Source organism: Erpetoichthys calabaricus, chromosome 5, assembly GCF_900747795.2.
Source record: "Erpetoichthys calabaricus chromosome 5, fErpCal1.3, whole genome shotgun sequence".
Lineage (NCBI taxonomy): Eukaryota > Metazoa > Chordata > Cladistia > Polypteriformes > Polypteridae > Erpetoichthys > Erpetoichthys calabaricus.
In genome coordinates, this window is record NC_041398.2 from 69,521,921 (window position 1) to 69,538,730 (window position 16,810).

Sequence of the window (16,810 nt, forward strand, 5' to 3'; positions counted from 1 at the left end):
AGGTCGAACTTTTAGTTACAGGGCGCAGAAGCAGAGGAATGATCAGCAATTAAATCCCGGATGAAGACTCACTACTTTAGTCTAGCATACCCTGACTAGACCTGCTGATTAGCTGTGCATACTGCATTTTTTTGTTAATCATTTGTACAGAAATATAAGTAATACAATATTTATAAACTGTTACTAAATCTCCTCTATCCAGTTTCTTTTTTTGTTATCTGGATAAGGCACTTGGTGCCACTGGTGCTACTTGTATTTTAACTCAGAATTATTCACAGTGCTCTGTGCCTGCAACAGTGAGGAGTGCTATAGAAAAAAATAAGTGGTATTGTATTTTAAATACAACTAATTGTGAATATGCAATTTCATAATTAGTTCTGGTACAAATTTCATCATTGTACATGATTTGCAGTTTACTTATTTTCTTGATCATGTTATAGCCACTGAGAATGCTATTTGCTGTATCGTGCATTTCCTGAAAGTTAAGTCATCCCTATTTAAAATTAAATGGCTCAGTAGTGTAGTGGTTACTGCTGCTGCATCAAAGATCCAGCATCCTGGGCTTAATTCCTGTACATTTGTTGTTCCTAGTTTGCACATTCTTACCCTTTTATGTGGGTTTTTTCTCCAGGTACTCTCTGGTTTCCCACAGCAGTCCAAAGACGTGCACATTAGGTTAACTGGCCATTTTTAATTTGTCACACAATTCTCTCTTGTGCACAGATACATGCTAAAATACATTGTTAAGGATGTTGTGTGCATACCTCACGTTTGGATTATGTTTAAATGATTAAGATTTTTTTATTTTTTATTTTATTAATTTTAAGTTGTTAGAGGACAACCCACAAGATCATTTAATGAATATGCAAACTGTGCACACCGCAGAATTCAAACACAGCATTTCAAGCTGTGCAGTAGCAGCACCATCCTCTGCATAGTCACGTTTTCACTGTACAGAACAAGGCAGCACTTCTCTGAATGCCTTTTCTTTTCTACACTTGACCTCTCCACTTCTTTAAAACAGAGACATCCTACACAAGCTACTTTGGCGGGTAGGTATGTTCTTCTGTTGGTATGTTTTTGAGAAAGTGGAAGCGGTATATATATATATACACGAGGGGGGACCCAAAAATAACCGGAAATAAATAAATAACCTAACAACAACAAAATTCCGGTTATTTTTGGGTCCCCCCTCGTATATATATGATTTTTATGGTGGCTTTTTTGAAATTTCACATATTCTTCTTCCAGAAGCATACCTGGTTAATGGTTTCTTTTTGTTTTCTCAAATACTTGTGGCAAACTCTAACAGAGCAAAGAATGCTGAAACCTTTGTAGGTTACTGCTGACTGTACCACCAGTCCTTGACCCATTAAAAGGGTTTAATGATTTTTACTCCGTTTCTTTAGTAGTAAGTGAACCTAATAAAAGAGAGGTCGGGAGCATGCAATGATAGCGTATTGCCGCACCCATCACACGATGAACCACCTGGATTGGGACATGAGTGCAGCAGAAATGGTAATCATTTTTCTCGTTTCTTATTTTAGAAGGTAAGGTTCAGATTATACGTTAAGCATTCCTAATCCAAAATGACTAGGTTCAGAAGTATTTCAAGTTTCAGATATTTTTGGGTTTCGAAAAATTTACATATTGCCCACTAGCCATCGGTATTTGCATGTTGAGAACTCAAAAATGAAAATGCAATGAGCAGCAGGTGGCACCAGTGCTTACTTGTATTTTACTTTTCATTTTTAGCTGTTTAAGCTGAAAACAAAATTGCAAATTGTGTTATTTCGGTTTATTTTTAATTTTTGCAACACTCTTGCACATAGACTTTGAAAATGAAATTGCAAATTGTGTTATTTCCTTTTACTTTTTGCAGCATTTTTTGCATGTTGACTTTGAAAATGAAATTGCAAAAGAGAGACTGCGTTTCCTACTAAAAGAATCATCAAAAGTAAAGCACTAAACCAAAAATGCAGCAAAACTTCCAACAGTACTTTGTTTTGATGGCCCCTAACTCACACTAGTAATTGACATTTGTTCTTTAACCTTTAATCCACACTCAGATGCTGCTGTGCACCCTACTTACATAGTGAAAACATGATGACAAGGTCATCACATGAATTCTGTGTCATTAGACTAGCAACCAGGCATGGCAACCTTTTAACAGCATGGTGAAGTCTATACAAAAATGGATACAAAATGGCAGCACCCGCAAACAACAAAATTTTATTGACAGGGAAATTGCCTAATACACATGATAACTATTTATTGTAAAAGTAATAAACATCTTCAAAAATGCCAAATTCACAAACAAATTAAATTATTTCAAATATTTAAAAATAAAGATTCACACCTTACAATTCAGGGGCCTCATGTATGATGCCTTGCATAGAATTCACACTAAAATATACTGTATGGATAAAACTAGAAATGAATGAAAATTAAATTGCAAAAGGAGATTGCATTTACATTTTATAATTTGAACTTTCATTCCCTTTTTTGCAGAAAATACCTCCTATTGGTTCTGATGCTGGCAAGAAATGTGACTATGATTCAGTGACACGTTTCTTGTATTGTCAATCTCCTGGTTCTTCATTACACTCTTAAAAATTACCATTAACATCAACTACCAACACACACTTGTCATTAAACATATAAAAAATTGGCAAACATATGAATTTCTTAGCTTAGCGTAATTGTTTCTTTGTTCATCCCAATACCCTTGAGAATACCAAATTCACCTTGCAGGAGATAAATGAGTTCAAATGAATATGATTACCCCTATGTCGACTTCACTGCTTGATTACCACATAATTTTAAAGAATGAATGCTCTTTTAAAAATAGTGACTGATAATTGCCCTTACCTAAAAGGATTTGGATATCTCTGCCAAAATGCAGAAACAACCTGGTCCCATGAGCTCTTGATATCAGTCTCACTAAAAAAATGCTTCACCATGATTCCAACTATTACCCAATCAAATATAAAATAAATTCAGAGGTAAAGCTGAAAAAGAAAAAAAAAAGGCAATTAGGTGAAGTATCAACACACATTACACTATATGTGAACATTTCATGTGTTACTCATAGAATAAAAACAAATATAAATTTTTTTGTAATTTGAAATAATTTTTTGAACAAATCAAAATATACTAAAATTCTGATAGTTAGCAACTCCTTAAAGTCAGGCGTATTTGTAGCTGGAGCTTTTTTAAAATAAATCACTAAAATATGCATTACCAGAAGGAGTTGCATTGCGTCTTTGTGGACCTGGAGAAAGCATATGACAGGGTGCCTCGAGAGGAGCTGTGGTATTGTATGAGGAAGTCAGAAGTGGCAGAGAAGTACATAAGAGTTGTACAGGATATGTACAAGGGAAGTGTGACAGTGGTGAGGTCTGCGGTAGGAGTGACGGATGCATTCAAGGTGGAGGTGGGATTACATCAGGGATCGGCTCTGAGCCCTTTTTTATTTGCAATGGTGATGGACAGGTTGACAGACGAGATTAGACAGGAGTCCCCGTGGACTATGATGTTTGCTGATGACATTGTGATCTGTAGATATAGTAGTGAGCAGGTTGAGGAGACCCTGGAGAGGTGGAGATATGCTCTAGAGGGGAGAGGAATGAAGGTCAGTAGGAACAAAACAGAATACATGTGTGTAAATGAGAGGGAAGTCAGTGGAATGGTGAGGATGCAGGGAGTAGAGTTGGCGAAGGTGGTTGAGTTTAAATTCTTGGGATCAACAGTACAGAGTAATGGGGATTGTGGAAGAGAGGGTGGAATGGGTGGAGAAGATTATTTGTGACAGACGGGTATCAGCAAGAGTGAAAGGGAAAGTCTACAGGACGGTAGTGAGACCTGCTTTGTTATATGGGTTGGAGATGGTGGCACTGACCAGAAAGCAGGAGACAGAGCTGGAGGTAGCAGAGATAAAGATGGTAAGATTTGCATTGGGTGTGATGAGGATGGACAGGATTAGAAATGAGGACATTAGAGGGTCAGCTCAAGTTAGATGGTTGGTGGACAAAGTCAGAGAGGCGAGATTGCGTTGGTTTGGACATGTGCAGAGGAGAGATGCTGGGTATATTGGGAGAAGGATGTTAAGAATAGGGCTTCCAGACAAGAGGAAAAGAGGAAGGCCTAAGGGAAGGTTTATGGATGTAGTGAGAGAGGACATGCAGGTGATGGGTGTGACAGAGAAAGATGTGGTGGACAGGAAGATACTGAACAAGATGATCCGCTGTGGTAGCCCCTAACGGGAGTAGCCAAAAGGTGACGAAGAAGAAGAACTAAAATATGCATCACCTGCCACTTAGCAGTCTTTCTCAAAAATAATGTCTAGAAAGTTTAAATTGTTCATCACATTATTTTTAGATATCACAGTAGAATGCAGAAGAACATTAATCATAGTTCCCTTAAATTAAAAATAGGCCATATTTAATAAAAATGGCAATGTATATGGATGATGGGCAAGTTTTCTTATACAGAGCCCAAGCATGTTGTTTGTCCTTTTTTGTGTCGAATAAATATGAAATGTTCACAAATAGCAACTTCACTATGTAAGAATCATAAATTAACATACAAGTGCTTTTGGGCCTACTAGAACAAATAGACCAATCCAGCAATAATGCATAGAAACTTGTAATTCACATTTTTTAGTACTATGGAAGTAATATTCAAAGTCAAACACATAAGTAAAGCTTTTCAAGGTTCAGGCTCAAAATAATTTAATCGTTTCTTAAGCTGTAAAGTAATTTAAGACTGGTATATTTTTAAATTAAGTGCTTCACTACGTAGATATACAATTTTACAGAATAAGTGGGGTTAATCACATTTAATAATAAAGACTTCTTAAATTAACTTATTGCCAATTCCAGTTAAAGAAGAAGCATGGTTTAAACAATTACAATGATAAAACACCAAAGATAAATATATGGTGATATAAAAATGACTAGAAAACCTCTTTAGTCAGAATACAAAAATACTTTGTTTTAAATTGAATTTAGGAATACACAATAACTTAGACAATACAAAAAATCTGACCAGTAACAGAGCAAAAGCACATTATTGACATTGCATTTATGTGATGTTAAATTTCTGAAATACTAAACATATGATGACGCATTCATGGTTTAACACAGAATGGTGAGGCATAACTGCTAAACACAGTGCAGTTTGCAAGACCAAAATGTAGGCACTGAATTTATATATTTATATTTTAAAAAATACATATTCCATTCAAGGGTTTGGGTTTACTTTGCTTTTCATAATATCACAGTTTGAAAAGAGTTTAACATGAAGCATGCAATTTGCAAGCACTATTCTAGTAAAATCAAGACTTGTGTACTGAATTTAAAACTGATAAACTGATGTAATCAAAGAGAAAACAGACAAGCAAGAACCCTACGCTGAAAAAGCTCCCCATGTTTGCTTTCAGTTCTAGCTAACATCTCCAGATGGTCTGCTTACCCCCATCCTGACTGGCCAAAGCTATAGTTTCTGCCTGGGGAGCAACAGAGCCAAAAGAAAAGAATGCTAAGGTTATTAAAATAACAACTTTAAGAGGATGCTAAACACCACGTTATTTTTTCCTTCCATGTATAATTAAAATATAATTTTTACCAGTATTTGACAACTGAATAATAAAATTGACAGACGGGAGAAGCTAATGCCAGAGATGATGAAATACTTCGACCCTTGTTACTACTCTGGATGTTGTACCTTTACTTTGAGAGTCACTGAAACATACAATGTGGCCAAATCCATCCAAAATGTTGCCTACAACTATAGCAGAGTCAGCTTAAAACAGTAAAAAAGAATTTACACCAAAGTTTGGACTGACATGGTCCCACATGTATAGTGCTTACACATTGTAAATATATACATTTTACTGGCAATAACATATTGAAATGAAAATGGCAAACCAGCTACTTTCCAGGAGATAGACCCAAATAAATCTATTTTAGCTTGTCCTATGAATAGTTAAGATGCTATACACAAAAATATTTTTCAGGTTATAAGACATGGTGTGAAGGCAAACCACAAAGCAAGATACTGCACACAATTAAGTATAAGATCTTTAATATAACAAAAAACTTGCTAAATGTTTCTGGTTACAGAGAGAAGGAAGAACAAGGTGTGGTAACTAAATAGTATATTGGACTAATATTATAAAATATATGTTTTGAATTTGTCACTATATCCTGCAACACTGTTGCTTTATGCTTTAATATTTTGACTGCTATTCGAAAATGTATCTATTCAACACTTTTTCTCGAGACTTAGCCACTGAGACTCAACTCCTCTTTCCACTATTCTAGGTTTCTGATTTGATAACAATTATGTGCTTCTTGTCTATAAAGCTGCTATGTGTGGCTGAGTTTAAAATTCACACTAATTGCAATCGTTTTCTGATATCAGAGGGTTTTGCTCCCGATGATCTATGTTGAGTTACTAAGTGTGTGCTTGAGGAATGGTGATAAAAGAATCAATTTTTAGTATGCATGTACACTCTGCAAAATACACATAAAAACTGAGGTAAAGGGCGTATCTTACTCAAACACAGATAGCTTGAACAGAAAAAGTCAGGTAAGCACACAATTGAAGTCTTTAAAATTTTCACTCATCAATAAGACTGATCCAGCAGAAATCTTTCATTTTAATAGTGAATCAAATATTAAAGGACATTTGTGAAAATTAAGGGAACACACTAATAAGTCATCCAGTTGAAGATTAAATCTTCACAGTGCTTACAAATGATCTTAATAAGATTTTGAAACAATGTGGCTGTTAACCAGATGGACTGATTAGCCTCCTTGTTTGTGCAACGTCTTGTGTGATTATATTGTGCTTCTAATGACCATGGCTACACTAAATATTCCGATACATCTTGGAGACTGGCCTAGTCTCTTCCTTAGTAAGTAACAATGAAAATAAAGTTGTCTCAGCCAAGAAAAGGAAACTTAAAACATGAATACATTAAAAAAAAAAAGATCATTATTGACTTCTAGATGGCCTATGCTGTCCACACCCCACCGCACATCATGGACTCTGAGGTTGAATTGGTGAAGAGCACAAAATTCCGTGGTGTGCATCTGGCAGCATATCTTACTTGGTCAATTGACACCACCTCCATAGCTAAGAATGTGAAGCAGTGTCTCCACTTCCTTTGGTGGCTGAAGAAGGCAAGCCTAGACTATGACGATCCCACTCTTCCCTCACCTGCTCCAAACCATTCTCACCACATTCTACAGGGGCACCATTGAAAGCATTCTGACCAACTGCATCACTGTCTGTTTTGGGACTTGCAGTGTCATAGACCGTTAGGTCGTACAAAGGATAATACACATAGGAGAAAAGATCATTGGGATCTCTCTGCCCCTTAGTAAGGACGTCTTTATAAAGCAATGCATCCACCCAGCCTATAGCATTGTGAAGGACTTCTCCCAACTCTCCCATAGTTGCTATGTTCCACTTCCATCTGGTAGAAGGTACTGCAGCATCCAAACCAGTTCTGGAACATTCTGTAACAGCTTCTACCTCTTTTATATGCAGTACACTTGTTAAGCTTGTTTTTTGTTATTAATTTTATTTTAATTCATTTACTACTATCTATTCACTTACTGTAACTATAACTATTATTTATTTATCTAGTAGAGTATAGCTCTTTACCGGTCTTGCAGTAGTCCTATGTTTATGTATATGCCACTGTATGCTGCAGCATGGTGTATGGAAGGTATGACAGTAAAGCCATTTGACTTGACTTGAAAATCTATAATACTAGGGGGCTCCGTCCCCTGCTCGCTTCGCTCGCCCACCCCCGGGTTTGGTTTACCGGATATACAATTTAAAGAGAGAATTGTTACATATGCATTATTTTCACTTTTACTTTAAAACGTTTGTAAAAACAATACTTGTCCTTTTTGTTACATATGTATTATTTTCACTTTTACTTTAAAACGTTTGTAAAAACAATACTTGTCCTTTATTTCTGGCCCCGGGCGTGGTTACATCTCTTGCTCGCGTTGTGAAGGTGGTGCAGCTGAACACATGCTAAGGAGATGCCATTGGATCATCTGCTGTCTTTCTGCTGCTGGTGAGCTGCCTGTTCTGCTTGTCTCGCTGCCCGATCATTTCAAAGCCTGTACAGCAGCTGTCCTTTTGCCACTTGGCATCTCTGCCACTCGTGTTGTGAAGGGGGGGAAAGAGTGGCTGTACGCACGCAAGGAGAAACGGCCGGATCTTCTGCTGGCTTTCTGCTGCTGGCGAGCTGCGTGTTTTGCTTGTCGCTTGTCATTGTTTGAAGAGCTGGGAGCAAGTTAAAGTGTCTCTCGCGGGACTTCAAATTGTCTTCCGAGAAGATCACGTCTCGTCTCCCTAGTCTCCCTCCCAAAGATTTTTTTTTATAACTGAGAGATAGGCATCAGATATTAAATAAATAAAGCTAAAAATAAGGACCAACTCAGTGGAAGCAGTGTGACTGTATGAATAACAAGGCAGGTGGTTCATCTCAGTAACTCTTACAGATAAGCTTGCATTTCACAAGCTTATCTTATCTGAGGGCTCCAAAATTACTCCCTTTCCAATATATGCTACAGGGCTGATTTGAAAATCTTTAAAACGCTGACCTGAGAAATGTGTCTGCTAACATGGTGTTTCACGGAAAGAGTTAATGTTGCATCTCTCTTCTTATATAATACGCTACCGTGGCTGTTCGTTGTCTGTCCAGGATTTTAAATCACCTGCAGCTCCCAAAACATTTGACTTATTGACCTGAAATTTGGTACACATAGACTACGTGACTTCTGCTGTCTGTTTTCAGGGTGATGATTGACCTCCAAAGTCAAAGGTCAACCCAGGAAGGTCAAGGTCAAAAATCAAATAACCTGTAACCTTAAATTTGGTACACATATACTACGCTGAAACTCTGCACTACAGCTTCATATTAAAAGCAAAGACTTTTGGAATTATTACTCTTTTTATTTTATTGTAGAATCAACTCTCTGCAGTGGGCAGCAGGGCGGCCGTGCGGTGCATGCGTACAGGAAACTGACTTAATCAGTTTTAACCTGAAAAAATGCTGACGAAATTAGTAATTATTGTGCAAAACCAAAGTTAGACTGGTGCATAGTTACATTTTTTTTTATATTTTCTAATTTTCCTACTTTCATATCCTTTAACTTTCTCCACATGTGTATAGTGCCGTTTTATTTTTTTTGTTTAGCCTTTCTAATTTCCCTGGTTTCATAGTCTCTAACCTGCCCTGCATGTGTTTAGTGTCAACGTTTGTAAACGTCTTTATGAAGTTCTACTTTGTCATTTTATTCATTGTCTTTTAATTTTGAGCCATATAGTACAATACATAGAACAGAATAAATCCTCAATACAGTATACAAATAAAAATTCTAGTACGGAGTAGAATTTCACATTAGATGATATCACATAATATGATTAGGATTTGTTTTAAGCTGCCTCCCCCATTTTGCTATTCCACATCTGAAATAGCACTAATCTGATGAAAGGACCCCTCATTCCCACGACCCCATTCATCAGGGAAGACATTACTTTAGGTAGGCAATCTACAATTTAAAGAGATTGTTATTTTCTTGTGAATTGTTACATATGCCTCACAGGTGGCGCAGTGGTAGTGCTGCTGCTTTGCAGTAAGGAGACTGTGGAAGATTGTGAGTTCGCTTCCCGGTTCCTCCCTGTGTGGATAGCGCTTTGAGTACTGAGAAAAGCGCTATATAAATGTAATGAATTATTATTATTATGCATTATTTTCACTTTTACTTTAAAAACTTTTATAAAAACAATACTTGTTTCTTTATTTCCTGCCCCGCGCGAGGTTATATCTCTTTCTTCCCAGACGTATAATACTGCTCGTGTTGTGACAGACTGCTGTCACTTTCCTGCTCCACTGACAGACTGAGGAGATTGTTCCTCCCCCACACTATGCGACTCTTCAGTTCCACCCGGGGGGGTGTTAACCTTACTCAAAGTTATTGACTATATACCTGCATTGTTATCACTCTTTAATTTAATATTTTCTTTATCAGTATGCTGCTGCTGGAGTATGTGAATTTCCCCTTGGGATTAATAAAGTATCTATCTATCTATCTATCTATCTATCTATCTATCTATCTATCTATCTATCTATCTATCTATCTATCTATCTATCTATCTATGAATCTATCTATCTATGAATCTATCTATCTATCAATGGGCTTTAACAGGCCCTGTCTTTTGACAGCTCCCCATCCTCGACTCTAAGAAGACAAGACAAAACTCCCTCGAAAAAAATAGAAGAAATCTTGGGGAAAAAAATTCAGAGAGAGGACCCCGGGTAGGTTGGGCATGCAATGGGTGTCAAAAAATGGGATAAACACAATATAATACACAGATCACAACACAGTAATCCTCAATACAATACAATAGTGCAATATAAATATTATAAGTACAGAACAAAATGCAAGAGTAGATGATATCACATAAAAGGATTCAGATTTGATCAGAGTTCTTGAGACCACGTCCATCAAGCTGCCTCCCCCCTACTGACCTTTAATCTTACAGTACGTCTTTTTGTCTTATCTTCAGTTGTGTTTAGCCAAATTCCATTTACAAAAAAGACAGTTTTGTTCACTTTATTTTGATCTGAAACAATCTTTGAAAAATGTACGAGTCCAAAGTAACTTATGCAGTACAGTATTAACCAAGCTCTACCTATTATGACTTTACATTTGACATCATCTGTGCAGTGAGATTTGGCCCACTATCAAGAACTTGATCAAGCATGCACTTCCTTTTACTGTGTACACCACACATGAGAGTAAACCAGAAATGCACAGCCTTCCATTTTGAAAAGCATGATGTCACTGTTGTCCACCTGCATATTACCACTAACTTCAAACCATGACTCAACCACCACCATTAATCACATTTTGATGTAAGCAAAATACAGACTGAATAAAAAAATTGCAAATTACACGATAGACCTAAACTACGATGGAAAAGAGTAAACCTTGATTTTTTTTTCTATAGCTCATGGAGATGCTGTTTTTTTGGAATGTGATACAAATTGAACAACGGACCGCGCCTTTCAGTGAGTAAAAGTAATTACTAACTTTTCTTTTTTTTAATTGATAGACATTTATTCACTGTATAAAATTTCAGAACTAGGTTTTTGGCTTTAATGCCAACTATTTTACCTGTTTTCTGCCTTGAATGAACCAACTTTTACTCACCTTTATAACATTAACAAATACCTCTACATTATCCTCCGCATAACCGTAGAGGCTTTCCTCACTCCATTCACCCAAGCATTTACAAATAAAACACAAATTAAAGAAGAATACAACCTACAAGCACAGACCAACGTCATATAGGTTCCACAAGATAAAAAGTACTTCCTCACCACTTTTACATAAGACGAGCGCAATTACAACACATAGTACTTCAGGCTTTTGGTTTAATGCTTCATCACATTCTTGCAATGGTTCATCTTTTTATTTTCCATACTCTTTTCTTTTTTCAATAACACATTTCTTTAATTTTGCAGTTCCACATTATACTGCCTCTGACTACATTTTCTATTTCCTTTTATTTGAGGACCAGACAAACACATACACATTATCAACAGTTCCTTATCACTACACTCCATGGGAGCCTCTATTGATAATCCCCCAGGACATGGTGCATTTGTATTCAGAATTTTTAATCATGTTTATCACTATATTGATGGACTTCAAACCCTTTCATGTCCATTTTACTGTATTTAAGGACAATAGGTCTGTATGTTCCACTAGTTAATTTATTTAATTGTATTTATTTATTTGTACTGTAATTTTGTCAATTATTCTAAAAAGAAGTACAAGTAAGAATTTCACTGTATAATGTGCACATGACAATTAGCTTTAGTTGACCTGACACTTGACATCTTCATATAGTACATCTGAATAAATTGAATGATTTGTAGCAAAGACAATCAAATTCTTTGTAACAATCTGGTCTTGAAACAAGGTCAACCTCACAATGAAGGATTCAACTGTAAGTTTAGCCAACCAAGGAAAACTTACATTGGAGCACTGATACATGTCTATCCATTTCTTTTTTCAGTACGTCATCAGCCAGCATAAAGTTTTTTCTTTGGCATCTTAAGCTACTGCTTCTTCAATAAAATTTGTCCACCAGCGTTTTTATTTTTGCTGTCTCTCAACAGTTCCAGTCTATTTGTTGCTAGATTTAACTTTTTGATGTGATCTGCATTAAACCTACCATTGGTAGTTTTGTAATTAAAAAGAAGCAGCATAATAAAGTATCTATCTATCTATCTATCTATCTATCTATCTATCTATCTATCTATCTATCTATCTATCTATCTATCTATCTATCTATCTATCTAATACATGCCACCTTCTTTATGATATTTAACGAGATTCCACTAATGTACTACTTTGGACTGTCTTTTTCATAGTGATTATAGTTATTTTAGTCCCCTCTATACAAACCAATATTACACTCAATTACATCTATATTTCTAAATTTTATATATATTGCTCCTTTGTGTTTTCTTTTAATTCTCCTCTATGCTCTAACAATCTCCAAAGAACACCACCACCTTCTGGGAAATTTTATGTATAATGAGTATCAGTTTGAACGCTTAGCAAAGAAATTCTTTCTTCCTTGTAGCATTACCAACTGTTCATTTGGCATTAGAAAACTGCAAGCAAACTTTATTTAGTGTTCAAATATTTTAATATAAAGACAGAAAAATGCCCCTCCTTTAACCGCCACCTTATCGTGGTGGAGGGGTTTGTTTGCGTGTCCCAATGATCCTAGGAGCTCTGTTGTCTGGGGCTTTATGCCCTTGGTAGGGCCACCCAAGGCAAACTGGTCCTTGGTGAGGGACGAGACAAAGAGCGGTTAAACAAACCTTCTATGATGAATGAAAACTTTGGACGGCATTTTCCCTTGCCCGGACGCGGGTCACCGGGGCCCCCCTCTGGAGCCAGGCCTGGAGGTGGGGCTCGATGGCGAGTGCCTGTTGGCCGGGCCTGCACCCATGGGGCTCGGCTGGGCACAGCCCGAAGAGGCAACGTGGGTCCCCCTTCCCATGGGCTCACCACCTATGGGAGGGGCCAAGGAGGTTGGGTGCAGTGTGAGTTGGGTGGTGGCCAAAGGCGGGGACCTTGGCTGTCCGATCCTCGGCTACAGAAGCTGGCTCTTGGGACGTGATATGTCACCTCTCTGAAGGGGAAGGAGCCTGAGCTAGTGCGCAAGGTCGAGAGGTTCCGGCTAGATATAGTCGAACTCACCTCGACGCACAGCTTGGACTCTGAAACCAATCTCCTTGAGAGGGGCTGGACTCTCTACTACTCTGGAGTTGCCCCCGGTGAGAGGTGCCGAGCGGGTGTGGGTATACTTATTGCCCCCCGACTTGGAGCCTGTTCATTGGGGTTTACCCCGGTGGACGAGAGGGTAGCCTCCCTCCGCCTTCGGGTGGGGGGACGGGTCCTAACTGTTGTTTGCACGTATGCGCCGAATAGCAGTTTGGAATACTCACCCCTTTTTGGAGTCCCTGGAGGGGGTGCTAGAGGGCATACCTTCTGGGGACTCCCTCGTTCTGCTGGGAGACTTCAATGCTCACATGGGCAATGACAGTGAGACCTGGAAGGGCATGATTGGGAGGAATGGCCCCCCTCGATCTGAACCCGAGCGGTGTTTTGTTATTGGACTTCTGTGCTCGTCACGGATTGTCTATAACGAACACCATGTTCAAGCATAGGGGTGTCCATATGTGCACTTGGCACCAGGACACCCTAGGCCTCAGTTCGATGATCGACTTGTGGTCGTGTCGTCAGACTTGCGGCCACATGTCTTGGACACTCGGGTGAAGAGAGGGGCGGAGCTGACAACTGATCACCACCTGGTGGTGTGTTGGCTTCGATGGTGGGGGAGGATGCCGGTCAGGCCTGGTAGGCCCAAACGTGTTGTGAGGGTCTGCTGGGAACGTCTGGCAGAGCCCCCTGTCAGAAGTAGCTTCAACTGCCACCTCCGGCAGAACTTCGACCACGTCCCGAGGGAAGTGGGGGACATTGAGTCCGAATGGACCATGTTTCGTGCCTCTATTTTTGAGGCAGCTGACCAGAGCTGTGGCCGTAAGGTGGTCGGTGCCTGTCGTGGCAGCAATCACCGAACCCGTTGGTGGACACCAGCGGTGAGGGATGCCGTTAAGCTGAAGAAGGAGTCCTACAGGACCCTTTTGTTCTGTGGGACTCTGGAGGCAGCTGATAGGTACTGGCAGGCCAAGCAGAATGTGGCTTTGGTGGTTGCTGAGGCAAAAACTCGGGCATGGGAGGAGTTTGGGGAGTCCATGGAGAACGACTTTCGGACGACTTCGAGGAGATTCTGGTCCACCATCCGGCGTCTCAGGAAGGGGAAGCAGTGCAGTGTCAACACTGTATATGGTGGGGATGGTGCGCTGCTGACCTCGACTCGGGACGTTGTGGGTCGGTGTGGGGAGTACTTCGAACACCTCCTCAATCCCACTAACATGCCTTCCAATGAGGAAGCAGAGCCTGGGGACTCAGAGGTGGGCTCCCCCATCTCTGGGACTGAGGTCACCGAGGTGGTCAAAAAACTTCTTGGTGGCAGGGCCCCGGGGGTGGATGAGATATGGCCGGAGTTCCTCAAGGATCTGGATGTTGTAGGACTGTCTTGGTTGACACGCCTCTGCAACATCGCATGGACATCAGGGACAGTGCCTCTGGATTGGCAGACCGGGATGGTGGTCCCCCTCTATAAGAAAGGGGACCGGAGGGTGTGTTCCAACTACAAAGGGATCACACTCCTCAGCCTCCCTGGAAAAGTCTATTCGGGGGTCCTGGAGAGGAGGGTCTGTCGGAGAGTCAAGCCTCGGATTCAGGAGGAACAGTGTGGTTTTCGTCCTGGTCGCGGAACAGTGGACCAGCTCTACACCCTTAGCAGGGTTCTGGAGGGTGCATGGGAGTTTGCCCAACCAGTCTACATGTGTTTTGTGGACTTGGAAAAGGCATTCGACCGTGTCCCTCGGGGAATCCTGTGGGGGGTACTCCAAGAGTATGGGGTACCGGACCCCCTGATAAGGGCTGTTTGATCCCTGTACGATTGGTGCCAGAGCTTGGTCCGCATTGCCGGCAGTAAGTCGAACCCGTTTCCAGTGAGAGTTGGACTCCACCAGGGCTGCCCTTTGTCACCGATTCTGTTCATAACTTTTATGAACAGAATTTCTAGGTGCAGCCAGGGCATTGAGGGGGTCCGGTTTGGTGGACTCAGGATTGGATCACTGCTTTTTGCAGATGATGTTGTCCTGTTTGCTTCATCAGGCCGTGATCTTCAGCTCTCTCTGGATCGGTTCGCAGCCAAGTGTGAAGTGGCTGGGATGGGAATCAGCACCTGGATATCTGAAACCATGGTCCTCAGCCGGAAAAGGGTGGAGTGCCCTCTCAGGATTGGTAGCGAGATCCTGCCCCAAGTGGAGGAGTTCAAGTATCTCGGGATCTTGTTCACGAGTGAGGGAAGAATGGAGCGTGAGATCGACAGGCGGATCGGTGAGGCATCCACAGTGATACGGGCTCTGCATCGGTCTGTCGTGGTGAAAAAGGAGCTGAGCCGTAAGGCAAAGCTCTCAATTTACCAGTCGATCTATGTTCCTACCCTCACCTATGCTCATGAGCTATGGGTAGTGACCGAAAGAACGAGATCGCGAATACAAGCGGCTCAAATGAGTTTCCTCCGCAGGGTGTCTGGGCTCTCCCTTAAAGATAGGGTGAGAAGCTCAGTCATCCGGGAGGGGCTCAGAGTACAGCCGCTGCTCCTCCGCATCGAGAGGAGTCAGATGAGTTGACTCGGGCATCTGTTCAGGATGCCTCCTGGACGCCTCCCTGGTGAGGTGTTCTGGGCATGTCTAACCGGGAAGAGGCCCCGGGGAAGACCCATCTCGGCTGGCCTGGGAACACCTTGGGATTCCCCTGGAAGAGCTAGAAGAAGTGGCCGGGGAGAGGGAAGTCTGGGCATCTCTGCTCAAGCTGCTGCCCCCGCGACCCAAATTCGGATAAGCGTAAGAGGATGGATGGATGGATGGACAGAAAAATGAGCCATTAAAAAAAAAATCACTGTTTATTATGTCACATGTTTATGGTTAAATAAATAAGATTTATATCAGTGACACATTTCCATGAATCATTAAACCTGTAAATCCAGTTTACTGCTGCTAGGGATACAGATTATCCCTGTTGCGCTAAGCAGAACAAAGAAAACGCCATATACAGTGTGCCAGTCAATAGTAGGGTACACTCACACATATCGGGCCAGTTTACAGGTGCCGATTAAAACACACGTCTTTGGGACGTGGAAAGGAAACAGAAGTTCCTCAGTAACACACATTTTTATTGCTATTATTGTAGTGAGAAATCAAGCAAAATGACAACTAGTTGTCTGGCTAACTAAAAAGATTACAATATGCAAGCTTCCGAGGCAGCTCAGGCCCCTTCTTCAGGCTATTATTGAAAACTTCCATCCATTATCCAAACCGCTATATCCTAACACAGGGTCACGGTGGTCTGCTGGAGCCAATCCCAGCCAGCTCAGGGCACAAGGCAGGAACAAACCCCGGACAGGGCGCCAGCCCACCGCAGGGCACACACACATACACACACACACATCAAGCACACACTAGGGATAAGTTTAGGATCGCCAATGCACCTAACCTGCATGTCTGTGGACTGTGAGAGGAAACCGGAACATCCGGAGGAAACCCACGCAGACA

General features: G+C 40.6%; 1 protein-coding gene across 2 annotated transcripts in view; it reads right to left on the reverse strand.

The window, feature by feature from the left end:
* prelid1a (PRELI domain containing 1a) overlaps nucleotides 1-16,810 on the reverse strand; it is a 79,918-nt gene that overhangs the window by 59,461 nt on the left and 3,647 nt on the right. For both annotated transcript variants that reach the window (XM_051928401.1, XM_028801635.2), the window contains exon 2: nucleotides 2,872-3,011. In XM_051928401.1, the coding sequence (XP_051784361.1) occupies nucleotides 2,872-2,963 (92 nt within the window). In that variant the 5' untranslated portion in view covers nucleotides 2,964-3,011. The remainder of the gene's footprint in view (nucleotides 1-2,871; nucleotides 3,012-16,810) is intronic.